This window comes from Ostrinia furnacalis, unplaced genomic scaffold, assembly GCF_004193835.3.
Source record: "Ostrinia furnacalis isolate ACB-3 unplaced genomic scaffold, ASM419383v2 OfSCF4153, whole genome shotgun sequence".
NCBI lineage: Eukaryota > Metazoa > Arthropoda > Insecta > Lepidoptera > Crambidae > Ostrinia > Ostrinia furnacalis.
Genome location: NW_021134392.1, coordinates 1,110,673 through 1,136,949, shown reverse-complemented (window position 1 = coordinate 1,136,949; position 26,277 = coordinate 1,110,673). Strand labels below are relative to the sequence as shown.

The 26,277-nt window shown below is 39.0% G+C and overlaps 3 protein-coding genes across 5 annotated transcripts in view; 2 read left to right on the top strand and 1 right to left on the bottom strand.

Moving 5' to 3' along the window:
- The first annotated feature begins 626 nt into the window (after nucleotides 1-626).
- LOC114358940 (importin subunit alpha-2) lies at nucleotides 627-3,778 on the top strand. Its single transcript, XM_028313125.1, has 5 exons — nucleotides 627-825; nucleotides 1,419-1,588; nucleotides 1,898-2,037; nucleotides 2,669-2,844; nucleotides 3,113-3,778. The coding sequence occupies exons 1-5, from the start codon at nucleotides 701-703 to the stop codon at nucleotides 3,540-3,542; spliced, it is 1,041 nt and encodes a 346-aa protein (XP_028168926.1). The 5' UTR covers nucleotides 627-700; the 3' UTR covers nucleotides 3,543-3,778.
- LOC114358939 (coiled-coil domain-containing protein 92) lies at nucleotides 3,721-16,022 on the bottom strand. 3 transcript variants are annotated; one of them, XM_028313122.1, is made up of 10 exons: nucleotides 15,501-16,018; nucleotides 14,208-14,400; nucleotides 13,893-13,978; nucleotides 12,083-12,204; nucleotides 11,379-11,622; nucleotides 10,202-10,329; nucleotides 9,663-9,766; nucleotides 9,039-9,143; nucleotides 8,136-8,255; nucleotides 3,721-7,209 (listed from the first exon to the last, which is right to left on the bottom strand). In XM_028313122.1, exons 1-10 carry the CDS (start codon nucleotides 15,546-15,548, stop codon nucleotides 7,130-7,132), a joined length of 1,230 nt encoding a protein of 409 aa, XP_028168923.1. In that variant the 5' UTR covers nucleotides 15,549-16,018; the 3' UTR covers nucleotides 3,721-7,129. The 3 variants fall into 3 exon arrangements, with proteins under 3 accessions (XP_028168923.1, XP_028168924.1, XP_028168925.1); XM_028313123.1 differs by having other exon boundaries at nucleotides 11,451-11,622; nucleotides 15,501-16,016; XM_028313124.1 differs by lacking the exon at nucleotides 8,136-8,255 and having other exon boundaries at nucleotides 15,501-16,022.
- Nucleotides 16,023-18,009: 1,987 nt separating this feature from the next.
- LOC114358962 (cationic amino acid transporter 2-like) overlaps nucleotides 18,010-26,277 on the top strand; it is a 120,768-nt gene continuing 112,500 nt past the window's right edge. The window contains exons 1-10 of the mRNA XM_028313157.1: nucleotides 18,010-18,230; nucleotides 18,577-18,703; nucleotides 18,958-19,070; nucleotides 20,627-20,762; nucleotides 21,230-21,349; nucleotides 21,612-21,714; nucleotides 23,444-23,567; nucleotides 24,161-24,277; nucleotides 25,124-25,276; nucleotides 26,173-26,262. Coding sequence (XP_028168958.1) covers nucleotides 18,126-18,230; nucleotides 18,577-18,703; nucleotides 18,958-19,070; nucleotides 20,627-20,762; nucleotides 21,230-21,349; nucleotides 21,612-21,714; nucleotides 23,444-23,567; nucleotides 24,161-24,277; nucleotides 25,124-25,276; nucleotides 26,173-26,262 — 1,188 coding nt within the window. The 5' untranslated portion in view covers nucleotides 18,010-18,125. The remainder of the gene's footprint in view (nucleotides 18,231-18,576; nucleotides 18,704-18,957; nucleotides 19,071-20,626; nucleotides 20,763-21,229; nucleotides 21,350-21,611; nucleotides 21,715-23,443; nucleotides 23,568-24,160; nucleotides 24,278-25,123; nucleotides 25,277-26,172; nucleotides 26,263-26,277) is intronic.

Genomic DNA, 26,277 nt, shown 5'->3' with positions numbered 1-26,277 from the left:
TAGTGCTTGAATAGTTTTACCTTATCGATTAATTGATTGGGAATTGAAAAAATAGTGATCAATCTTTTTTTTACAATAAAATTATTTAATAACGTAAAAAAACTTCTTACGTATTTTATACTTCTGATAACCAAAAAAATAAATATTCATGAGATTTATAAAACAGTGAAGAAAAGAAAAATAGTAAAACGTTTATTTATCTCTCATCATCACTCAATCTCTCTAGACAAGTGATAAAACGTGATAGTTGTAATTTCGAAATCCCTTCATGTTGCGAACTAACTATCTACATAAAAAACGCCGGAGTGAAGGGATTTAGAAATTACAACTACTTACCTTTGTTTGTATCACGCACGATTACGATTGCCACCTAAGTCCAAATCCACATCTAGCGTGAATATTGTTCTTTTTTCAGCCAATTTTAACAATGTAGGTTTGCCTTTTAATTAAAAAACGTTATTTTTTATTAACATTTATTACAAAATTATAATCCACGGTTGTTGTTTGTTTCATTATCATTATTTTTTTTAATTCTACAATCTTGTTAAATAATATCGATTATCAGTTGTAATCAATTGAACTTCTCTAGCACATCACTACTCAGTGAAAAAGTGACAGTTCCAACTTTGACGTTTTCTCAAAAAAGTTGTAAATTTTGTTATTACTTTGAAATAAAAATGAATACTTTATTATTTATAAAATGGAGGAATTAGAAGAACAACCAATGTGGGCCATCAGACAAGCTAGTCGGCAAGTGCTTCGAGTTAGTCGTCGAAACCAGAAATACGGCATGACCGATTATCGCAGATCTATTGAAACTTCGAGGTAAAATTTTACCAAAATGCCTGTATTTATTAATATACAGCCCTCTAAGATCTTTTCTACCTTATATTCTTAACCAAATATCTTATAGGCATTCCTTACAGGCACACTCTCTTAAATTAGAGAAACTGCTTGTTATAATCTGCTTACTTATATTAAAGTAAAGTAGAAAAACTTTGTTTGTCATCGAATTTCTATGAAACTTCACCTTCTGTGTAGGTATTATAAGTATATTTTCTGCTTCAGAGCATGCCAAGTATTATGTGAAGCGAGCACATGACCTATTTTTATCTATTTCCAAATGTACGAAGACCATTTTATATTTGTTAGATTCAAACACATACCTACAAGGGTTATAACTTGCCTTACACTCTACCACCTATTGCACTCAGCCCACATCGAGCAGTATGGCTTACCCTCTTGTGCTTTGGGCCAATTGGGGTGAGACCTGAGCCTTGAAGCAGAACGATTATTGGCATTGTTTTGATTTTTACTAAATTTTTCTAACCTGTCTTATCTATTTATCTATCTATTAGTGTCCCTCAGTATGTTTTAAATTTTCCTAAATTTTGTGTTTTCTTTCTTCTTCAATTCAGAATCGATCCTGATACAATAGCAGATATACCAAATAAATTGAAAAATAAGTCAGCATTAACTTTGCATGATCTGCACATTTTGAAAAATATCCTGATCGATGATGAAAATTATATCGAGATTGTTTTGAGTACTAATGGAGCATTAAGAGGGTTAATTAGAGAATTATCTGGTAAGTAATAAATCTATGTATAATCTGCTTCTGCCACAAAACCATTGAGTAGAAAACTTTTTTTTAGATCTGCCACCGTGTACCTATTGTGAACACAGGCTGAACATATTGGTTTGTCATTAACTTCAGTCATTTTCATTTATTGCTATAATATGTATTGGAGCTACTTGGGATAATAATATGAATACTCATATTTAAAAAGTATATTAGTATGGTGTTGTATATGACATAAGACCAAAAATGTGTACAATATGCTGTATAGATGTTTAAATCTAATGATAGTATAAAGTGTCTTAATTTATTTTCCAGGGAGAGACGTTAAAAGGCAGTGCGCTGCTGCAGGGTGCCTTTGTAACTTGGCCCTGGGAGACACCAAAGCGTGTGTTGCCATCGCGAAGGCAGGCGGTCACTACTTAACTCCGGCTCTGGACAGCACTACTGAATTGGCTGTGAGTGTCAGTTATCTATTATTAAAAGAATTATTGTCAATGAAAAAAATTTTCTATAGGTTTTAAAGGGAAATGCAGATGATGTCACTATTTTGCCTAATTGATTTATTAATTTCAAACAAACTTTTTATTGAAAACGTGACTACTAAACCTGCCAATTTAAGGATCCAAGGAATGCTGGTTCGTACTTTGTCGTCGGACTATTTTGGTGAATGCTTTTAACCAGCATATTTTTAGCTTAGCTGGAGGAGTTATTGGAACTTATGTCTTTAAACAAAATACAAAAAAAAATGTGACGTCAGCCTGGGCTACTGGGCTACGTAGCGTGGGAATGCGCACGATCGTGCGTGTTGCCATGCGAGTAAATTGTGTCAATTAATCAATGAGGGCTATCGTATTACCGCTCACCAGTTAGCACCAATGTAGAGTAAGGTCCTTTCACTTGCTAGTAGCGAAGACAGTGGCACCAACTGGTGAGCGCTAAAGTGGTAGGAGGACTATCGCATTTGCACTCATCAAGATGGCGCCACTGTAGAGTAAGTTCCTGTCAATCGCCAGGGGTGCCAACTGTTAAGTATAAAAACGATAGCCCTCATTGCCCTAAGTACAATGACTTAATTTGCCATTGCAGGTGACGTCAGCGTGGGCCCTCGGCAACATAGCGGGGGCGGGCGCACGATCGTGCGAGTTGCTATGCGAGCTGGGCGCCGCGGGCAAACTGGCAGAGCTACTGGGCAGGCGGGACGCGGCGGACGCTGCGGTATACGCGCTCACGCACGTCGCTTACCAGATGAAAAATACCCTGAGGTGCGTAGTCACGTGCGAATGAACATTGTGGTATCTTTACAATAGGTGTATGCAACTTTGCCACAACAATGAATAACCCTATAGGTAATATGATTTCGACTGTACTTGTAAAATAATTTAGTTCAAAATGACGGTAAGTTTTATGTGTGTAGCAACATGTTTAAGAGCCATTTAAAGGTTTTTCTATTTGCATCAACCAGTACCCTAGCTAGACAATCAATTCATTACAATTTGAAAGTAGCTTTAATTGTTTATTTTTAATTTTCAGCATAGAATATGTCGCCCGAATAATTGAAGCGTACTCCAAATTGGAACTGAACCTGGAAACGTGTCGGCTCCTCTTCTATTTGTCCTGCCATGAAGAGCTCCATTCAAACCATTTGCCGCACCGACTTCTGCTCAAACTCCTGGATGCCACGGCCGTGAGTATGGAACGACACGTCATGGGCACATGCAAACGATCCGACGTGTGCTGTGAACTATTGTATCTACTTCGAACGCTAGCCAACATATCCGTGACAAAAGTGAACAGTGATTTAGTGCTCGAATATCTTATCGATAAAAAATTGTTAGAATATTTTAAAACAATCATAGCGACCGATAATGCCATTATAAAACTGTCATCCTTGTGGTTGTTAGGCAATTTGTTCAATAGCTCTGGTGAAACTTTGTTTGAAGAATTTATTGGCGGCAATTAAATTGTCGTGTATTGTTGTAACAATTAAGTAAGTAGGTGTTCAATGCAATGTATTTTGTTGCTCAAACAAGTTGGTGGCTTAATATCTAACAATTAATATAGTACCTATTCAAAGCAATGTATATTGTTGATCAAACGATTTAATTAATTGGCGTCATATCTAGTTGTTTCAATCTCAATAGTTTATTCAATATACCACAATATTCATAAGAACAAACATGTAATAGAGTAGTGTTGTTGAAACTAGTCAAAATAAAACATTTAACTGTCGCAATAAATATTTTATTATATCAATAATTATAATATTTTAATAATAATAGTATTTAGATTAATCATTAATATGGATAAGGCTACAATATAGCGTTTTAAAAGTTGACATCACTCACAAATGTAGCTTAAAGCCTACCCCCACTATAGTCTAGTCTGTGAGCACATAGAATTTTGTCGAATGACCCCTAGCTACCCATCCTTATCGCTCGTGCGTAATTATATTGCTGTCGCGACTGTGCGACGGGCGCCCGCAGTGAGTGTGCGAGCGCGACAGCAACATAATTACGCGCGAGCGATAAGGATGGGTAGCTTGGGGTCATTGGACAAAATTCTACGTGCTCACGGACCATAGATATAATCGTGCTATAGATGGAACTTACATTATTGCAGACGCCCTCTAGTAGTGGTCCGTTACTTTAACGATATCCATTCGGCAAACTAAAAAGTTGTTGACTAAGGCTAAAACTATTTCTAAAACTAAAAATACGGCACAACCTATTTTTCCTTTTGAATAAAAGGAGACAACTTAAAATGTACTTGGAATCTATCCGAGACTAAAAAAGGTAGACTCTTGAACATTTTATTAGCTGTTACTAGTTGTCCACTTCCATTCATAAAGAAAAAACTGGACTGAACTTTTAGATTTAGAGCTATTTTAGTAAACCCCATCTATCAAAGCAATTTGGTAACTTCACACAATACAAGGGTTTGAATGAATTCATACAAAATTTTAAAGTTAAGTGAAGCTACATCAAGCAAAGATGAAACTTTAGTTTACATTACTAAAAAAGACCTCACGCTGTTCTATTATTAATTAAAATTAGTTTCTTATGTGACTAATGCAGGGTGCGGGAGGGCGAGGCATAGTCACGTGACCTTTGGCCAATCAGGCGCCTTGGATTACATCTTTTATTTCATTGCCTGTGGCCTTATTGCTCAGTCCTAAGTGGCAGAACCGTCCAGTAGTTCTACGGGACTAACAATAGTTCCAGTTTAGTAGCTCCAACGGAAAACTAAATGACCCGTGACCGTGATACTTCCAGTAGAACTAAGTAATAGGACCATAGATAATGCATGAGGCTTTCCACCCCTCCCACACTGTAATGCCTCAGTGCTGTATACTTAATCTAATCAGTTCTCTTGTCTTGTTCAGCAGAACAATGTGCTGTTCCAATTGCAAATCACCAAATTGCTCCAAAAGTTTCTAACAATGTCTACAGAAATAAAATACAATTTTATGATATGGAAAAACGTATTGAGTTTCACGCTAAACTCGCCAGGAATAATCTAATACCCTCTAGCATAAAGCTTAAGTTCCTATAAAATCTCAAAGTGCAGTATAATGGATCAGAAAACTTATCACTCACTATGAACAATACATGGATTTCTAGGTATTGGATTGTTGAGGGCGTCATCGTACACACCCATTCAGAGCCGTTTCGCAAACATTTGTATTTATAAATTGACCCAATTTTCGACCCCTAGCGCTAATGACAACACCACTGCGCTATGGGATTTTCAAAAATATACAGCCTCTATATTTTTATGGAACTAAGGAGATTATCTCTCAACCTTTCACCCAAAATATCCCCAGGGTATGTTTAATTGATAAACAAGCTGTTGACCAGGCACGTCGATCATACGAAGGATTGATCCCTTCAACGTTTTGATGAGCTAGGCTGTAGCCGTATAGCTCTAATAAAATTACCTTTATCCCATTATCAAGAACGAAAATACTACAGGTCAACTAGTTCGCCTTAAACTCTTGTGGTCACTAACGTTTGAATTAATAAGATCGAGATTTCTACCAACTACTTTTTGTTTTAAAGATTTCGATATTGCGAAACCATGATGGCTACCATATTTGCTCTTGGCGCGTAAAGTCCTGCCCACCGTTAGTGGATAAAATAGAGGCGCCAACTCTTGATTATTTTATCGCGTTCACCATCAGCACAACTATCGGCAAGTTAAAAACAAAAAGTTAGCATAAATCTCAATCTAATTAATTCGAACAATATCGCCTACACAGACTCCTAACACTAATGGCAGTAAAACAATTTAATGTAATCTCACTTTTTCTTACTTCTTACAGTAATTTCTAACTGTATTGAGCTGTACTCGACCAGGATAGCTAGAACTTCGACTGGATGACTCTTGAAAAGGCGTTACATCTACGATAGCATTAGCTAACACCATTTCATTATGTAACCTTTGTTTTTTTTACAGTTTAGCATTATTTGATGTGAAAATATGATTTGATTCGTACAGCCAAATTCTGCTGATAGACAGACCAAGATATCTTCAAATTACTGTCTAATTTGAAGCCTGTCTGTTAAACAGCTTAGTAAGTTCCAGTCAAAGCTCGAATTATTTTGGACGCTAAATAGGCACTATTGATTACGCCCTCCAGTTTATTTTCGCGAATTGGGGATAGTTTATTGAATTTTCACAAACATATCATTCTCTAAATGCCGAATTCACATTATCATTATTTATTGCATGAATATCTCACTACTATTTTGTCATGGGGCACGGCAGCGCTCCTAGGCAAGTTTTTCTCTTTTAACGCTGAATGCCTCACTCATTCCTAGGTTTAACTAATCTTATTTGATACCGTTCCTTATTCCTTTTCGACTCATATCACAAAACAGTTTGAACATATTATTTTTGATTAAGACGCAAACCAAGCAAACGGCTAAATACGACTTTGTATACATACAAATTCTCATAAATGTAAAAGAATATATCACAGGACTAAAGGTACATTATAAATGTTATGATTGACGTAAAATCAATAAAGTTCAAATTTGAAATGCTTCAATATAAATGTAGAAACTACAATAGTAAAGAAATAAACGAAGACATGTTGACTTTTTCTTGCATTTGGTCATAAGCTGGCACTTTGGTGGCGGCCGTGCTGTTCTCTGATTTGTAAAGTCATTGGGACCTTTAGGACCAAGTCATGGCAAAACGTTAAAATTTTAAATCAGGTTAATTTGTGTTTATTGAAATTTCTACGGAGATTAAGTATCATCGGTACCTTTACACGCTCTGCGATGACAGACTATAACTCAAGATCACGATCGTGTGTACTCGGTTGTAATCGCCCATTTTGCATGATCGTCGATCGGAAAGTTACTGATATTTAGGTACGTAGCAAAAGAAATACGGTAGTGTTTGATTACAAACGACCATGAGTGTGCTCGTACGATGATTGTGTGGATTACGTACGATCACATGTGTCACGGTCGTCGCTGTTAGTTCAGAGAGCAGCATGGCCGGTGGGGCTCCCGCTAAAGCGTGGGGGCACGACTCCAGTTATGTGTGGTCCGGGGCGTGCTTGCGGTGGTGTTGGCGCCTCGCCCGCGGTCGCGCCGCGTCTGTCGTCGTGTTCTGGGCTGGAACAAACGATTTAGGATTCGTTTACTTTTGGTTTGAAGCCTTGTTTAAACACAGCGATATCCTAGCTAGTTTCTATCGTATCTCAAGCTGTAACCGCGCGGTGAATGACAGTAAAAAATGCTCGATGACCGCTGTGTCTAAACAAAGCTTTAAGGGTACGAAGTAGATTCACACCCGATTACATGAGTACGTAGGAGTGTGATTGTTATGATATTGGTATTTAATAAGTATAACAGGCGACGGAGAGAGTCACTACATACCCCGCATTTACATACATACCAACTAAAAATTACCCTAAAATTGTTTCGTTACGATCATTCACATGTAGTCAGGCACTTACATAGTCGTATATTCTACGCTACACAATTTGTTCAGATGTCAAATGTTGTCCTTATTAGTCTTATTACTGTTTATAATATAGAAAATAATATAATTATACCAAAGCTACATTGCATTATTATAGTAAGCACATAAATTAGTAAACTTTCACATGAAGGAAAAACAAAACAGTGTTATCATCAGAAAAATAAATTGGAAACGAATAGTTTTACAGTAAGTAGGTAAGTATAAGTTACATACATTCAATATTAACATTGATTTCCCCAAACATGCACAACAAGAGATGTTAGTACAACAACGTTTATTTCATGGTTTTAAGAGATTGCCTGCAATACCAACCAAGTACAGTTGACAACCCTGGTGTACCAATACATACATTTTTGTCCATCATTACTATGTAGTTTTAAATAATAATTAAGAATTAAAGAGGTATTAAATTAGTATGTTAGTTAGCACGACCACAGCAAAATTAACCCAATTTTTTTTGAGCAAGCAACTTGGCGGGATCCTCTGCCGTGCACATCCCAACTGCGGGCAATCTCTTGCGCATAAAACACATCGCTATAATTGAATGTATTCTCACCCTTCTCTTGTGGTATGAGTTTGGTAACCACAACTTTCAACTCTGGGTACGTAGCGTAAGGGTCCAATATTCTACGTGGCGATTGCGCAAATTCGTTCGTGCATTTTAAACGGTGCATTTCTGAAATCGAACCAAAAATAAAGTAAAAATAAAGCTTGTTGTGCAGTTTGGAATGTAAACCGGGTAACTTAAAACTAAAATGAAAGGTGTGTGTTTTCTTACGTACGCAAACTAACTGTAGTGGGTGCCTAAACAGGCTCAACTTTTGAAGGCGCGCAATGCGAAGCAGCACGCAGAAAAAATAACCAAACAGCGCCATTTTTTCACAGAAGTACGAAAAAATAGAACAGTTCATAAAAACCATAATAGGTAAAACCTGAAGCGACAGCTCATCATCAACAGAAGCCTTGATGCTCGGGTGAAGACCTATCAGTTTCCTTAATATCATTGGATAAGTACCTACTCGAGACGAGGATCAGCGACGTGGTGGAAGAGATTGAGAGCCGTAAATGGAGATGGGCAGGGCACATTGCACGGATGAACCAGGATCGCTGGGCCAGAAAGACCCTGGAGTGGAGACCCCGCAACAACACCCGCGGCAGGGGAAGACCGCCTAAACGGTGGACAGACGATATCCGGCAGCAGGCTGGATTGAACTGGATGCGTGTGGCCAGGGACAGATGTCGGTGGAGGGTTGAAGAGGAGGCCTATGTTCGAAGGCGAACCCAAAGGCTGATATAGTTAGATAGAAGTACCTTCTCGTCGCCAGTTCGCCTCTGCTCACGTGTGTCAATTTGTGTCATGCCGCGCTAATGGTCACTGTAGCCTGGCTAGGTATGTGCTGAGAGCAATCCTGAGACTTACAACGAGACAAGCTGTAAGTGTAGGTCCTGTAGGACATACCTGGCTGTTGCTCTTCAGGACTCTTATTCTCACTCGCCTCGCTGTTCGGCGCGTGCGCCTTTTTGTTCTTGTGCTCGTATCCATTCGCTCGCGACCGTGTATGATCTAGAAATAATTAATTTTATGAAACCCGTAAGTAATTAACATTAAAGTTCTCTTCGCTTCCCCATAGTGGATTTGTCTGTCTGCCGTTTGGTGTAGTGGTTCGAAACGGACTACTATTCCGGAGGTTGCGGGTTCGATTCCTGCACAGTACAAACATTTGTGTGCATGAACATATTTGTTTGTATTGGACTGGGTGTTTTCTATGTATAATATGTATGTATTTACAAAAAAAAGTGTTTAAGTATGTTTATATCCGTTGTCTAGTACCCATAGTACAAGCTTTGCTTAGTTAGGGACTAGAAGCGCAGTGTAAAATTTCCAAAGATATTTATTTAAAAATACGCAGATTCCCACGCCCACGCCAAGTTCTTGCTAATAGCTCTGAGATTATACCTATTGAAAGTTCGGAAGGTCTGAAACATTATTCTGTGAAGGATACGTGACCAATGGCAACTTATTCTGATGAATTTTTTTTTATAATTCTCAGGCAGCTTCATTCTACAAATATTACAGACTTACTATTGCCATAAACGGTGGAGCGGTGGATCTGCTGGCCCGAGAGCTCGGGCAGCGTGAGCGGCCGCCTGGTGCTGCGCCCCCGGGACCCCATCACGTTGAAGTCCCTGTAACAACATCATACATTTTGTTAGAAAGAATGAAAAAATATTTTTAGTATACCAAGTAAAATCAAACTAAAGTATTTTATTACAAAACAAATTATGGCACTAAATCTTAGATTAATCTTTGCACTAAATGAATGAATGCGAAGTTTACACATTTTTCCCTAAGCGGTGTGTGAGGAGGACATCTTGTTCTCTAATCTCCAAAATGATTTTTCACACTTCTCTAATCGATGAATCCTGCAAGGTTAATGCTTTTTTTTAATGGAAGATCGCTTCGCTGTATATTTTCTAGGTTTTCATTCATAAATTCGACAATAATAACAACACTCAACATTTATAAAATGTTAATAGAAAAAAAAGTTAAAATAATCTTTTGTATTAACTAAACGCAAACCACAAAAGCCAAAAAAAAAAAAGTTTGAAATCGGAACTCACTCTCTCAGCGGTTCGCGCCAAAAGTCCGGCGTGGGCACGGGCGGGAAGTGGTAGTTGCTTTGATATCCGTATCCGTCGAGCCCGCTGGCGCGCAGGCTCGCGTGCAGTGAATTCTTCATACACTGCAACTGGGTGCGACGATTTCACGCGTATTATTATGTTACTTAAGTTTTACGTTTTAATGCATGATAAAGTTAAAGGGTATAAATATTCTACAAACATGCACTGCCCCTACAAAAATAAAAATAAAAACAATTAAATTACTTTTATTGTTACTTTTTTTATACATTTTTAACTTGTTTTTTTTTTTGTTTTCTGCCATGAATATTAAGCACTTGCATATTTTTTACTAAAAAATTTCCTTTATTGGACAAAGGCAAATAGAGGGGCAGTCACGTCTAACTACGTAAGTGTTGAGATTGTGTTAAAAGGTCAAAAATTCAAAATGTTGTGTGAGGTTCAAACATCAATCCAACTACTTGCTGAGAATTACTTAGGTTATTAAAATCAAAGTAAGCATCGGCAGCTTATGTTTCCCAGCTATAGACACAACTTCACACAGTGCTAGGTGCAACAGAACAAGGTAAATCTATTTGGTATGACGTGCATTCAGGACCCTGACACAAGTTTCAAAGCACTAGTCTAAATAAATAGTTTCTATAACTATGTTGGTAAGTTAGAGTTAGTAATTATTATACTAACAGTGATGGATTTACTCGGGTGACGGTAGTTTCATGATATATTCAATCGTAATGTCGAAAGGTCTGTTTGATGTTATGCTGAGATATCTGGTGCTGTTGAAAATAACTTGAAATGTCGTTTATTGTGTTCCTGCAAGTGACTGTTAAGATTTTATTTTTAAAGTAGGTAGGTACGGCCAACGAGAAGCGATACCAAATGTAAACAAATCCAATGTCATAGGTGAACCCGTCTGACTGACATATTTTGGCGGGAGAACGAGACATTACGACAAATACACAAAATGGGAAAAGACAGAATATATTGTCAACTCGACAGTCGTATCGACCTTTTGTATCGCTGCTAGTTGGCCGTACTTTAGTCGAGATAAAATGGTAATTGTTCGGTAACCAAAACCAGTGACCCATCTCCGTAAATCCGCCACTGTACCCACTGTGGTTCGCCGCAACTATAGCTGGCAAACGTGCGCGTGACATACGTGTGCGTGTCGCGCGGCCGCGCCGTCAAACAAGAGGTTAGTGACGGCGCCCCCCGCCGCCGCCGCGAGTACCTCTCTGCGCTGGCGCTCGGCGTCGGCGCGCAGGCGGCGCACCAGCCGCTCGGCGTCCGACAGCCGCGCGCGCAACTCGGCGCGCGTCTCTGCTGCGCCCGGGGACAGGGCCGCCGCGCGCTCGCTGGACAAGCACGTGCTGCATTGCTGGGACTCCAACTCGCGCATCTTTCTGCAAATAGATGACATGAATGAAATTAAAAGGCAAGACGTGAGTACCTATGTAACTTATTTGTAATTTTTTGGTTGAACATAATTTCATTATACCTAACCCTGGAATTGTTAAGTAGCTTTGAAATCAGTAAGTCAATTGGATTGTAAACTGGTGACGCCCAGGTTCTCTTTCCCATGAAAATAAATAGGTAGTTGCGTTTTGATATACAGGTAGACTTTATTGAAATCGTTGGCATCCTTTTGAAATAAGACTACTCATGATACATACATTCCCCAAATATGAGGCAAATCCAATGAGAATCTCATATTTGGGAAATGCACGATGTATCATGAGTCACTCTGTATAAAAAGTATGTCAATTGACTGGTGATTTGTGATCTTTGTGAGCGTGTAAGTCTTTAAACCCATTCTAGGCGTTCAAATGAAAAATAATAATCGAAGACTTCCGAGAAACTTACTCAGTCTGCGCATCCAGCAGCCGCTGCAGCTGCAGAGCTCTTGCTTCAGCCGCGCGCGCCTCGCTGCGAGCCGCCGCCGCCTCTCGCTCCAGGCGAGTCACTTCTCGTTTCAAATTCGCTTCCTACAAATACAAATTTCAGGTGAATCGACTTGTTTTAGGACACACGTCAACATTTTTTAACGAAAAAAGATCGCAACTGTATTTATCGAATTGTTTGCAGTATTTTTTTTCCGAAGTTAAGCAATAAGATTAAAAGTAAAATAGGGGGGTATTTCGCCAAAAATGGTCAATTTTGCCTAATTTCCTTGGCACGAATTTTATTTTTGTTTTTAACTATTTTTAGTTTCCCATTGCATTAAGTAGTAAAAACTAAGCTAATATATCTAGAAGGGGTGTCATAATTCCTTTTAGAAACAAAGTTATGAGGTCATAAATTTTTGGTAGCCAAGGAAATTATTATAAATATTTTTTTCTCTAAGTTTTCTTCTGGGGTTTGCTTTTTTTTTGTTCGACCTATTTTTGTGTACTTTCACAAGCAAACATGCCAATGAATATTATATCATTACGACCTTTTTACACAACTAAGGAAGATAAATCCAGTAGATTGAGTTAAAAGTTAAAAACAAGTTTTTCTATATCTATTCTCATACCTATTTCTTAAAATGTAAATTTTAAACTTATTCCAATGAAGAAATACTCAAAATTTGACTTTACGCCGAATTATTAATGGTCTTTTATAATTTCCTAGGTCATTTTATGCCACGGAAAACAAGGAAATTAGGACCAAAGAAATTAGATTTATGCCTAAAAGACACCACAGAGAAAAACCTATTTACCCTATGCATTTACTATTTAAATCATGGGTTTACCCCTACAGACACTACATTTGTGTAAATAAACAATAAAATTAATCCATTGTTTAGTTGCAAAAAACCGTCCAAAGAAATTGACTTTTTAGTAAACAAAAACCCAAGGAGGGACCTATTTATGCGACTTGTCGCGAAACTGATCAACGACGTACTGTCCTGCCTCAATGGCCTCTTAGGACGAAATGGCCGAGTGAGGTGGTGCAGTGCATTACATTCTAAGTTTTTTCGTTTCGTTACAACAATGGTCGAAACTAAGACCCAGGGAAATTATACTTTTGACCTGGACAAGAACTTAACTTCACTTTATTTTCTTCCTATAAGTATTTGACATTTAAAGTTTTTATTTTCCGATAGCCAAACGTTTCTCAAATGTAAAGAGAGTGATATTAGAATTAAATTACGCTTCAATTTGTTATAATGAGCCTTCATTTTGGCAAACAACAGTAATGGACATAACAAGGAAATTAGAAAAACGACTTTTGATTAAGTTTTTCTACGGTATTATTTGTAGTTTCTGCTATTGTAATAGCAAAAACAAATAAAACTTTTGATGAACTTTCCCATAAAAATAGTTTTATACAGATAGATATAAAAAAACATGTGTTCGCCTGCCTGGACACAGAAAATTTACTGTTTCGGCGAAATACCCAGGGGCTTATAAAATTGTTTTATTTTGCCGACACACGCAATGTAGGTAAGCATATCTATCATGGACTGTTGTCTCTCAGATTTCCGTAATAAAAAAGTGTGCAGATATTATTATTTCTAATTACCTATATTTTATCACGTACTACTACACGTGAACATGATAATTATATAAGCAGTCAACTAGTAATGGAAACAGCTATAATTTATAACTATTTGGTAGACCAAACTGTACCAACATGATGCAATAAAGATTAATGACTATGACTGTTGGTATAAACAATCATAAATTACCTCGGTACTTTCGCTGCATTCTTCTTGCGCGGGAGTTGCAGGTTTCGGTGAAGATTCCTTGTTGAAGATCAATTGAAACTGCAAATCTGTGGGACAAAACAAAATAGGGTAAATGTAACGTATTACCAACCAAGTCGAAATAATTATTTTATTAAGTGAGCATGGTTGGGTACTTAATAGAACTCTACCAAGCCAATGTTAATATCAGTGATAATAAATCCAATTTTGAAGACATTTTTTGCTAGTCTAGTGATGATTATAAAAAAATACCACTTCGAAATTTCAGGGTTTTTTTTAATTCCAAAGCTGTCTGACCTCTGTTTCTCTCCCTCAAAGCCTCGATCTCCGAGTGGAGTCCACTGAGCATCTGCCGGTGCTGCTCCTGCAGGAAGCGGACGCTGTGCTCCAGGTGCGCGACCCGGGCCACGGCGTCGCCGCCGATGATGAAGCCGCTCCCGCCATTACTGGTACTGCTGCTCGGCTGCTCTGGGGGGGTCGACTTCTTCAACTGGAAACAAAGGTGCAGGTTTGTTATTTACACTAAAGAAAGACGAAGCAAGTTGCTGAGACTCTAAGCTGGATTAGCTAGAAGCTAGATAAAGACAGCTAATGCTATAGGTTCTGGTTGATTTATCTTTATGACTGATGATGACACACCGCTTATTTCTAATATCTTGCCTGAATTTTCCCGCTTTTTGAGATACATTATTATCTACCGTATTAGCCAGTGTATTTTTCGATTATAGAGGAGTTTATCTTAGGCTTCATTTTGCTAGCACTATAATAATGTTATCTTTTCTATCCGGCCCAACCATCAGCGGAAACTACCAGTGTCCAAAGTTCTACGCATTATTTTTTAATGATGTTCAAGTGATGATGCCATTCTGGAGTGCAATGAATTCATCACGAATTCACGATTTAAACTTGAGTCATCGCCATAAACTTTTTATATTTTAATGTCTTCCATTTAGGTCGTGCGTGGTATGGAAAACAAATTGTTTTTTCCTTAAACGCCCGCTCTCATTTACCACAAAGTAAGTATACATAGCTGTAAGTTTTCCAAAGAGTTCTGAAATAAAATAAAAAGTTAATATTGTTTAATAATTACAACTTTCTGCTAAACATAATTATAAAAAATGCCTTATTTCCCAAGATCGGCTACTATACCAGAAGCGGTGGGAAAAACCCATAACGGAAGGAAACAATGGCTTTTCCGAGGTGTCGTTGACCGCTGCAACTGAAGAATCCTTTGTCTATAAATGACTCGCCAATCGAATTCTTTGTTTATCTACGTTCGTCTAACGCGTTCTTTAATTAGACAACAACATGAAGAGTGTCACAACAGCTAAATGTATGTAAATAAATTATTCATCGTTACTTAATTATTAATTTAAGGTAGGTTCAAAAAATTTTAGGTAAGTTTCATTCAAATAATATTTAATATCAAATGGGTTAGTTATTTTTTAAACAATATTTTATTTAATTATTCTTAACATCCGAAATCTGTTTACACACTTATGTATATTGCTCCAAAAGGATAAAGGAAATCTAAAATTACAGGATAGAAAACAATAGTCATCCATATTAGTTATTTATTTTAGTACTTACTTGCAATTTCGCAAATGGAGCAGTCGGCACGAGGACCTTGGACGCCATCGCTGCCCCTATCCGAATGCTGATCAGAACTGGTCAATCACCGCGCTAAGGCGATCACCGCGATTGCCTTTGTTGTGGACTGCCTCGGAGCACGCGCGCGCTTGCAATGGTGAATCCAACATTTGTGCACAACAAATCCAACGACCTTGTCCACTACACGTAATAATTAAAAATAAAATCCACGGCTCAACGCGTACTATAAACGCCGGTTACAACTACGTTCTGAGGTAGACGTTTCTTAGCTTAGAGGTCGACGACCGTTGTGACCTTGAACTAGTGAACTTATATGCAATCCGGAATTGACATTTGACGAAAGCACTGTTTTCTTGGTTTTCGGGATGTATTTTGTGGGATTTCTTTTGTTTTTTGTCGTGTCGGACGGCAACTGGGGCTGCGGATGCCCGGGCAGGTGCAGGGCGGGGCGGGGAGGGTGCAGTGTCTATCGATCGCGCCGCCGCACACAGGTTCCGCGTACTGCTGACTCACGGGCTTCGCTTCTGTCACTTCGCTCTACACTGCTGTGGCAGTCCGCCAATTCCTCTCATAGCTATAAGTCATGCTATCAGAAGAGTTAGCGGCCGCAGATTGTTAGTTATGACTTCATTTTCATTTGATCGCAATACTACAATAATATACGGCTTAACTTCGTTCTTACTAGTTGCGTTTTTTACAAACAACGATTTCTTAACCAAAATTTTACTCTCTGATGTAAGTAGGTAACTCAGTTATGCCCTATAGAACCAAAATACCGAAACGATTATGAAAATGCACCCGCATTCATTACGTAAAATCGATTTCGTAGTCGTATTACCCGGTCTCTAATTTTAATGTTTACCACCAATTACTACATACTTATGTAGGTATAATGTAAGTACTTAGGTATATGTTACTGAATAGAAAGTTTGACCCAATTTTATTGTAGGTAGTTAACTACTTAACTATCGACCTAGTAAAGTTATTTGTTTGTAGGTATTTAACTAGCTATTGACATTATTGTATTATTATTGTGGAATTTATGAATATTTTTGGATATTGTATACAAAAAAGAGTTCCCATTTAAGATTTTAAATCACATAAACATGACATGACCCGTAATAGGCTACTCTACCTTAATAATTTATAACTATTTATTTAGGTAAGTAAGCTCAAAGACCAGACGCTTTAGGTGCGCCCTTAGATTATGAGAGCCAAAGCTGTTGCTGAAATGTTGTGAGGGGTGACGTTATGATATCAATATAAAGAAATATTCTTAATCTACGCAACAGTTAAGCGGCACACGCACGTAATGAATCTTTCCCGCTCTGTTTTGTCTAAAATGTGTATTTACGGAGCTGTAGAGGTAGGTACTTATTATTAGCCGAAGCTAAAAGCGAAATGGTGACTCTTCGTCTAATATTATTATCAGTACAGTCAGAAAAGTTCCACTGAATTATAAATAAGTTAACTACTTAGGTAAGTCGTAAAGTTAAGAGTTCGTGTGTTACAAACCCTAACATGAATCGATCAGCAAGCTAGAGACTAGGGAGGCATTTTTATTACCTAACAATGTTACATAGGCTACTAGTTCATTAGTGTTTTTCATGTCTTCATCTACAACCTACTTGGAGTACCTACCTACCTACCCTACCTTAGATATCGAATCATACTGTAAAGCAAATCGCAGCAGTCTCACTCTTCAGCCTCAGATTTTATGAATCGCTATAGTTGCGCTTGCTGTATGTAAGCTTCCTTTTCTCGTAGATAAAGTTGTCGTATTTAATCAATCAAGTACTTACATTCTGGTAATATACTTACATCTACCACACCATCTGAACCCCCTGCGATCAGTATCGCCGATCCGGCAAATATCGTGATAACGAGCGGGGAGCCGGCTGCGGAGCCCCCATGCTAGGCAGGGGCGGCGCACTGAGTAACATAGCGCCGGCTCTGTCAATAATATACGTAAAAAGTCGCTACGTAAGTAATTAATTGAACTCTCCTACTAAATAATGCAAAGGACGCACATGTTTTGAGCGAACAACTTCTGAATAATAATTATGAATAATAAACTACGAAGTCATTGACTTTCTAGTTATATCACAGTGTCAGAAATTAAATTAATGAGCCACAAGTTATGATCTTAATTATTTCAAATAGAATTATACCTTTTTTTCTGATAAGTAATTAAAGAGCATAAACTTCTGTAATCGCGTTTATTTACATTTGTTTACATTTATTTGTTGACGGATGAAGGATTTTGTTTCTTAGCAACGATAAGACGTTTCTATAGCAACAGAATTGTAAAACAAAAAGTTACATAATAAAAGGGTTTAAACTTTATGTAGTCACTAGTTTGCTTAATTTACAAATTAATTAATTTTAGTTTAATAATTAATGCTTTTTACATAACTAATTTGACGATTAAAGTTATTATTTAAAAACTTACAATTATTAAAAGGACACAAAAGTTTCAGTGGTCTTGACAAACAGTTGTCAAAAAATAAAAGTTTTATTGTTTTGAACATGGCTGTTTGGTGTTCATAGATTTTATAAATTAATTTTCAATTTACTTTATTGGTGTTAATATTGTCTTGAATCATGGTGTTAGACAGTGAGAAGAACGACAAACCGTCAACACCCATGGAGCCTTGTTTGAGAGGGTTCTCTTTTATGCCCGAAACCAAAGTGGAGATGAATTTGCAGGTAAGTCTTGAAAATAAAAAAAATCGTCATAGCCCACATTTCTAATGAGAATTTTATACGGCGCGTAATGGGTGTGGTCTGGAAGCGCATAAGAAGCATTGCACAAATTGTATAGTTATTTGAAATGTAATGTTTCACAAGTTCCTTAAATCGACTGCTTGCTTGTTGCTTCAAACACAATTCAAACATCACCTTGAGTGCAATTGGTTCGAAATTAGCTAGAGATCCAAGTTCGAGTAGCATTTTAAGAATGTGGGTAGGCCTGCCTACATAATTCTTTCCAACAAGATCATCTGAAGCAGTGTATTGTTCAATGCTATACTTAGTAATGTGAATATTATTTCAGTTCATAGAAGGTGAGGAATTGGAGCGGACATGGAAGACGACCAGACGACAGCGACTCAAGGAACGGGAGCAGAAGATCTGGGATGAGTTTGTCAAGGAACAGGATGTTCTGAGCAATGTCTGTAAAGGTTAGCAAATATCATATTATTATTACCTACCAATTTTTTTTTTACTTTGAAAAGCTCTAAACTTTAATTAAATGGAATAGGTAATTTATAACACATGCTGTTTAGCTCACAACTCCATTTATTGCTTTTCATCATTAGTTAAGTAAGGTAACATCCAGCAACATTACTCCTTGAACCATTGACAAATTGAAATCCAAAAGAAGAAATTATTTGTCAAGAATGACATCTATTAAGTAAGTTATTTGGTTTTCCAGATGATCCTTATCAGTTCTTGGAGCGACTTCCAGAGTCCTGCATAAAAGAGCTGCTCGAAATTGAGTTGCAGAAGATGAAGAAAGATAGTGAACAGGAGGTAGAACAAGAACAAGTGAGTCAAAAGCACAGCCATAACAAACTGATGAATTGTAGATTGCAGAACTTTATGCTCTTATTTAAGATACGTATAAAAAATACCCTTATGTCCAAAGGGTACTACAAGGTTCGAGACTATATCTATCTTCTATCTTCTATCTATATATATAAAAATGAAACCCGTTTCGCGTTGTCACGGCATCACGTGTGAACGGCTGAACCGATTTCGATAATTCTTTTTTTTAAATGTTTGTGGAAGTCCAAGGATGGTTCTTACGGAAAAAAATATTAAGAAAATCTCTACGCTAAGGCGGTACGAAGTTCGCCGGGTCAGCTAGTTGATGATAAAGATGTGTGGTCAGTTCAGTCTGCACATATTTGATGTACAGTCGCGGAATGAAAAGGTTCGTCACCTTAGTGTCGGTTTTCGCTTGCACTAGGTACTGTAAGAGTCAAACCTGCCAACATAACAGTGCAAGAAACAGTGCTGCTAATATTTAAATAAATATGACGTTTGCTAACGAATAAGGTTTTGCTTGTTTATTTTTCTATCCCATCAGTGCAATGCAATGATGACATTGACCAATTGACAATAGTTTTTTTTTATTTAATAGAAATAATAATGGCAGGTTGAACCAACAAGGTTTTAGTTTATCAATCATAATAATCTTCTTGACAAGATAAATCGTCAAACAACTTTGATCTGAATAATTTTGAACTTTACTGACGAACAGTTAAAGATTATTTTCTCTAACTCGAGATTATTCTGTAACATAGTTTCAAAAGGTAATATGAGCTCGCGATTCGTTGAAGGAATCAATTTGAAAACTGACGAACCTTTTCATTCCGTGACTGTACTTGAATTTGGTTATTCTTACCGTTAGATAATTCCTAGCAATTATTGGTGACGTGAGTTTGTTCCGGCGTTTCTTCTCAGCACTTGCCATATGTTTGTCTCGAAGCGCTGGTAGGGCCCAAAAGATAAGGAGAACTGTGGAAAGCTACTTTGCCTTACCATATGGTGGTCTTTTAAATGTAGCATAGTGCACAGCAACTCAAACATCACAAAAATTCCCGTCCCTTAAACACTCTAGTACATTGGTTCCCAAACTTATTTGAGACGCGCCCCCTTTCGACCATACAAAAAATTCCGCGCCCCGCTCCTACAGGCAAGATTATTTATTGGTCGTATTGAACAGTCTGGAATGCATTATCTTAGCGGTCATAGGTTTCTTACAGATGGCCCGCGCCCCCCTTTAAAGGTCTTTACGCCACCCCTGGGGAGCGCGCACCCCACTTTGGGAACCAATGCTCTAAAGCCTGGTACGCTCGCGCGTAATTATATTGCTGTCGCGACTGTGCGACGGGCGCCCGCTGCGAGTGTGCGAGCGCGACAGCAACATAATTACGCGCGAGCGATAAGGATGGGTAGCTTGGGGTCATTGGACAAAATTCTACGTGCTCACGGACCAGGCTTTAGTATGTACTAGGCTGCCTCAGTGGCTTTATTGCGTTTTAAATGCTTCAAATCATATTTCTCTGTTCTTCTCAATACTGTATTGTGCATTTCAGGAGGCGCAGCAAGGCGGCGGCGACAGCCCGCGGCGCGCCGATCCGCAACCGACGGTGACGTTTGCCGACGCCGACGCCGACGACGACAGTGACGTCATACACATATTCGACGACGAGAAGGACGATGACCAGTCGGGTGAGCGAGGCTTGTCTTAGGTATACGGGAATTATTATCCTACCATATTTTCAACTCCTGCATTGCCAGGATCTACAGCTTGGCCTCCATTGAAACTCAACAAAAGTGAAGGTTGAGTAGTTCCATTTATGCACGTGGCTAAACTGAAAATACATATCAGGAGAAGCTTCCAGCTGCTTTGAATTGATTATTTAGATCTGACGCCATCTTTACAGCGCATCCTATTTATTCTTCTTTGATAAAAATGAATAGAAATTGGCCTGTATGCCTAGGATGCACGCCGCGATAAGCGTTTATCGCGCCATTTTATCGATTGTCGCGATAAGCCCATACGTTTGTCGTCTAACATCATCGATAAGATTTTATTTCTTTGCGCATCCTAGCCTGGCAGATCAGTAAATTATTATACTCAAAGGTAGTAAAAAGTAAAATTTATTTGGTAGTAAAAAAGTAAATCTTATTTCCAGGGCCAGAAGACGAAGTCCTGAATGACTCCATGGGCAGCCCCTGCACGGTGCGCGATAAGTTCCAGGAAGAAAAAGGACTTTCGCCTGCCTCGCCGCCGCTCAGCCCAGACAAAGGCTCTAGTGAGTTCTTTCTGGCTTATGAAATTACATTCTCATTAATTTACTTGTTTGATTGAGAACATAGTAAAAAAACTTGCATAAAAATACAGTAGATTTTAAGCTTCTAAAGTAAGTTCCTTCTAAAGGAAACCTGGCTGGCTGGTTTAACCCACTAAACATTCGGCGATTCATAAACCCAGTGTAAAACTGATTTTTTTTTAATAATATTTTAAACAGGTGGAAAATCGTAATAATAATGACTATCAAAAATGTTTTCTTTCAGGCAAATCTTCCGAGAACGTCACGAACATGATCGAGAGCAGCATTTACTGCGCCAAAGTCAGAGACCTGAGGATGAAAATCAATGAAGAGCTTTCAGAGATTGTGTATGTATAAAGCCCGGTCCGTGAGCACGTAGAATTTTGTCCAATGACCCCTAGCTACCCATCCTTATCGCTCGCGCGAAATATATTGCTGTCGCGACTGTGCGACTGGCACCCGCAGTGAGTGTGCGAGCGCGATAGCAACATAATTACGCGCGAAGCGATAAGGATGGGAAGCTTGGGGTCATTGGTCAAAATTCTATTTAGCAAGCTGAAGTGGCAGTGGGCAGGGCACATAGTACGCAGAACTGACGGCCGATGGGGCAGCAAGGTTCTGGAATGGAGGCCGCGTACCGGAAAACGCAGCGTGGGACGTCCACCCACAAGGTGGACCGACGACCTGATAAAGCTAGCAGGAAGGCGCTGCATGCAGGCCGCTACCAACCGTGCGATGTGGAAGTCATTGGGGGAGGCCTATGTTCAGCAGTGGACGTCCTATGGCTGAAATGATGATGATTATCTGCAAAATAATTTTTTTTATCCACAACGAGGAAGCTCTTGGCCTGCATCTCACCTGATGGTAAGTGACGATCAGGCCGAAGGTGGAAGCGAGCCTCACCCGGAATCCTCAACCACGGAGGAACTGGCTATCTTACCTCTAACTGCCGGAACACAACAATGCTGTTAACATTGTTTATGCTTATTTAAATCGCTTTTACACGCCTCAGTACAACTTCAACCCTACCATTGCTTCGAAGCCAGTGCTGAAAAGAAGCAGGGCCAGAAACTGAATCATTTTTATAGCTCTCCCTATGTGAATATAACAACTGTCTACAGTATTTTTGCGCACGGGTTATGCATAGCTTATTTTTATTGCTTTATAACCTAGAAACAAGAATAACAACAAAAAATTTTTCTGAATTTGCTTTTATGTGTAAAAAATAGAAAAATTCATATCAATGAATGTATGAAACATGAACATAGATATGATTTAATTTGTCGCCAAATATTTGTTTTTCTTTCTTTCATTCTTTCTAATTATTGAAACATAATAAACATCCATTTAAGATTCATTCTCACAAGAGAAAAATTAAAATAGGGTCCAAATATTTATTAAAAATGAAAAGTTTTAATTTCCTGTCATGTTCCATAGAAGATTTTTTTCATAAAAATCTAACCCTATCATGCTTTCAGTATACTGGCCTTGGTAACGTCGTTTCTCAAATCCCACTATATTTTGATGAAAGCGTGCTCCTTGTTCTTGCGAATAAGCCCCCATAATTATTTATAAACTAGCTGACCCGGCGAACTTCGTACCGCCTTAGCGTAGAGATTTTCTTAATATTTTTTTCCGTAAGAACCATCCTTGGACTTCCACAAACATTTAAAAAAAAGAATTATCGAAATCGGTTCAGCCGTTCACACGTGATGCCGTGACAACGCGAAACGGGTTTCATTTTTATATATATAGATATATAGATATATCCCAATGAGAATGTGATGTGCATCTTTAGAGACATTCTACTATGAAGATGGAAAATTCAAATCGCTATAACTTTATAAAAAGCAAATATTTTCGATTTGTAATCGCACTTTTTTATATGCATTTGCTTATATAATCAGAATATAATAAGTAAAATCCATGCGCAAAAAAAAAAATTTTTTTTGTTGACCGTGTAATTTGCATGTCAGAAATGACTAATTGTGAGACCTAACCATTAACTGTACCCATCTTCTGTACCACATTTAAAGCAGATAAATGATGATTCTGATTCGGAATGTTTTGTTGCAGCAACTCCTTGGAACGGCGCGACATCCTGGGCATCGAGCCCGAGGAGCTGGTGAAGATGCGGCGCCGCTCCGCCGAGTTCTGCGCGCGCTTCAGCCGCATCTACATGTACCAGCTGCACAGACAGGTCACGCTTTATTGTTTTGTTCTATGAGCTTAAAATTGATTTAGTTAGATGCATTCATGTTTGTGTACGATATAGTTTAAATATGATAGTTCAGATAATTCAGGTTATTTTGTCATCAAGATTTTAGGTTAAGAGAAAAAGTCGTTATTGAAACATAGTCTATATGGACGTATCTAGCAGTGGACTTCTAGAGGTTATCTAATTCAAACCCAGAGCCAGTCGTTGTAGTGTTCTATAGGAAGACCTATGACCGACCTGTAATAAGATCTGACATTCTGACGTTCATTAATGTTAGCTAATATCTGTAATGATTCCGATTATAATAGAAGCACCCCCACTTTCCCCACGTGTGTCGTAAAATACGCGTAATGTGAACATGAAGCGTCTCCATTTGCTGGGTAAACTAACCTTAATCCTGCAGTAAAGATTAAATGACCTTAAGTGCGATTGTGTAAAGCTCGTATTCGTTTGACAGTTCAAAACGTACGATAAAATCTGTTTAACATGGCGTTTTGAACTGTAAATTAATACGATTGCTTTACACAACTGTACCTCTGATGATGTTGATAATGATTAAGTTTTGTCCCGTGCAGATCCACGACGTGAAGCGCAACTCGGGCGCGTCGCTGCCGTTCGCGCGCCACACGCAGTTCCAGGCGCAGATGGTGCGCATCGCCTCGCTGCACCAGAACCTGCTGCAGGCCTTGCAGGTATAAACAATATGTGTTTTTTTTTTAATTTATGTGACAGGAGGCAAAAGAGCAGACGGATCACCTGATGGTAAGTGATTACCGTCGCCCATAGACACCCGCAGACCCAGGGGCGTTACAGTGCGTTGCCGGCCTTTAAGGTGAAGATACGATCTCCTCTTGAAAGCTTGCAGGTCGTATCCGTCCGGAAACACCGCAGACGATAGTCCATTCCACAGTTTGGTTGTACTGGGCAGGAAGTTTCTAGAGAAACGTACTGTTGTGGTGTGGTTTGAACCATTTAAACCACTTAAGACCTGGGGTGCTCATCTTGTCGTTAATTGGTCATCGTTAAAGGTACTAGAGGCAGCTACTCTATACCATATGGATCGATGGGATCAGCTGAGTCCACAAGACCTAGTAGTAGTGTGGAAAAATGTGTCACTGTGCTCCCGGCGTTATTAGCGACGAACAGAAGGAGCGAACATCCCTCTCCTTTGTTGCGGAGCGAAGGTATGGAGTCGTCCTTACTCTGTCTTGGAAAATAGCAATAACCATATCCGAGCGAGACGTCTCGGCTGCCCGCCAAATAAATATGGTCCCTCTTAATTTTATGTATCTTTTGTATTTATCAGTTTTATAGTAAAGTACGGCCAAAGAGAAGCGATACCGAATGTAAACAAACCTAATGTCATGGTCATTTGGAATAGCAGGGGTTTGACTTTGACATATTTTGGCGGGAGAACGAGACATTACGACAAATACACAAAATGGGAAGAGACGGAATAGATTGTCAGTTCGACAGTCGAATCGACCTTTTGTATCGCTGCTAGTTGGCCGTACTTTAGTGTATGTGTGATTTTGCAGATATTCCACAAGTCGTTCGAGCAGACGGCCTGTATCCACGAGAGCTCGGACATGCTACGATGCCTCTTGCAAGTCACACGCGAAGTGTCCGCTGCATGTCACGCCGTGCCCGCGCCGCGCCATCTGCAGGCTGCGCGCGACCTGTATACTGACGTGAGTGTGACGTCACCAGATCCTGCCGGTTGCCTGCCGCGTGACGTCACCCAGGACCGACGTGCTGCCTGCCTCCTGTAGGTCACGCGCGAAGTGTCTGCTGCGCTAACTGCAGGCCACGCGCGACCGACGTGAGTGTGTTAGGAATCGCGTGACTGCAGCGTGACGTCACCAGCTCCAGCGGCCGTTTGCCGTGTGACGTCACTCCAGCCGCACCACCTACCGCGTAACATCACCAGCTCTATCCAGCCGTCTGCCTGTTAGAGAGTCACGTGATTGCTTTACTATAACGCTACGTCTACATTACACATGAGTAGGCATACATAACCTGCGCAAGAGTTTCAATATACTACAATGCGATAGGTGTAGGACGTTGCTGCCGTTGTCATGCCATGCCAAAGACGGCACTTATCGTGACTTGAATTAGCCACGCCTACTCTGTTGCGTTCACGTATCGTATACCACATTATTTTTTGTATATACGAAATCCGAAACACTTGTCACGTATTTCAATCTTTAGAATCAGTATAAAAAAAATTAAAATGATACCTTGAAAACTCACGAAGTTCCAAGCTTTTTTTGTTGTCCCATTATCCGCACGCGAGCGTACATCGTACAGCGCGCGGCACTTTCGTTGTTGACAACGCAATGTTTGTTAAGTTTGTCTATGGGCGACGGTAATCACTTACCATCAGGTGATCCGTCTGCTAGTTTGCCTCATAAAAGCTCGTGTCACATAAAAAAAATATATAAAAAATATTGCGATGGATTCTATTACTGATTCTAAACAAATAGTTTTAAGGTTTCGTTTGTACTAAAAATAACCCGGTATAAGTTAGTATGTATTAGGAGACACAATGGACTTTAAGTATTAACTATAATGAATATCTTTGCAGGAGATTCTGCCGTCGTGCGAGAAACTCGAAGACGCCGTAAACGAGTACGCGGCTCGAATGTCCAGCTACATCAACAGCACCAACAACACCGTAAGTTCACCATTG

Coding starts and splice junctions, on each gene's coding strand:
- LOC114358940 (XM_028313125.1), top strand. CDS start 701: ATGGAGGAATTAGAAGAACAACCAATGTGGGCCATCAGACAAGCTAGT. Junction 826..1,418: donor AGATCTATTGAAACTTCGAG/GTAAAATTTTAC, acceptor TCTTCAATTCAG/AATCGATCCTGATACAATAG. Junction 1,589..1,897: donor GTTAATTAGAGAATTATCTG/GTAAGTAATAAA, acceptor TTTATTTTCCAG/GGAGAGACGTTAAAAGGCAG.
- LOC114358939 (XM_028313122.1), bottom strand. CDS start 15,548: ATGGCGTCCAAGGTCCTCGTGCCGACTGCTCCATTTGCGAAATTGCAA. Junction 10,330..11,378: donor CGGCCGCGCGACACGCACAC/GTATGTCACGCG, acceptor CGTCGCACCCAG/TTGCAGTGTATGAAGAATTC. Junction 7,210..8,135: donor ACTCATACCACAAGAGAAGG/GTGAGAATACAT, acceptor CGTTTGTTCCAG/CCCAGAACACGACGACAGAC.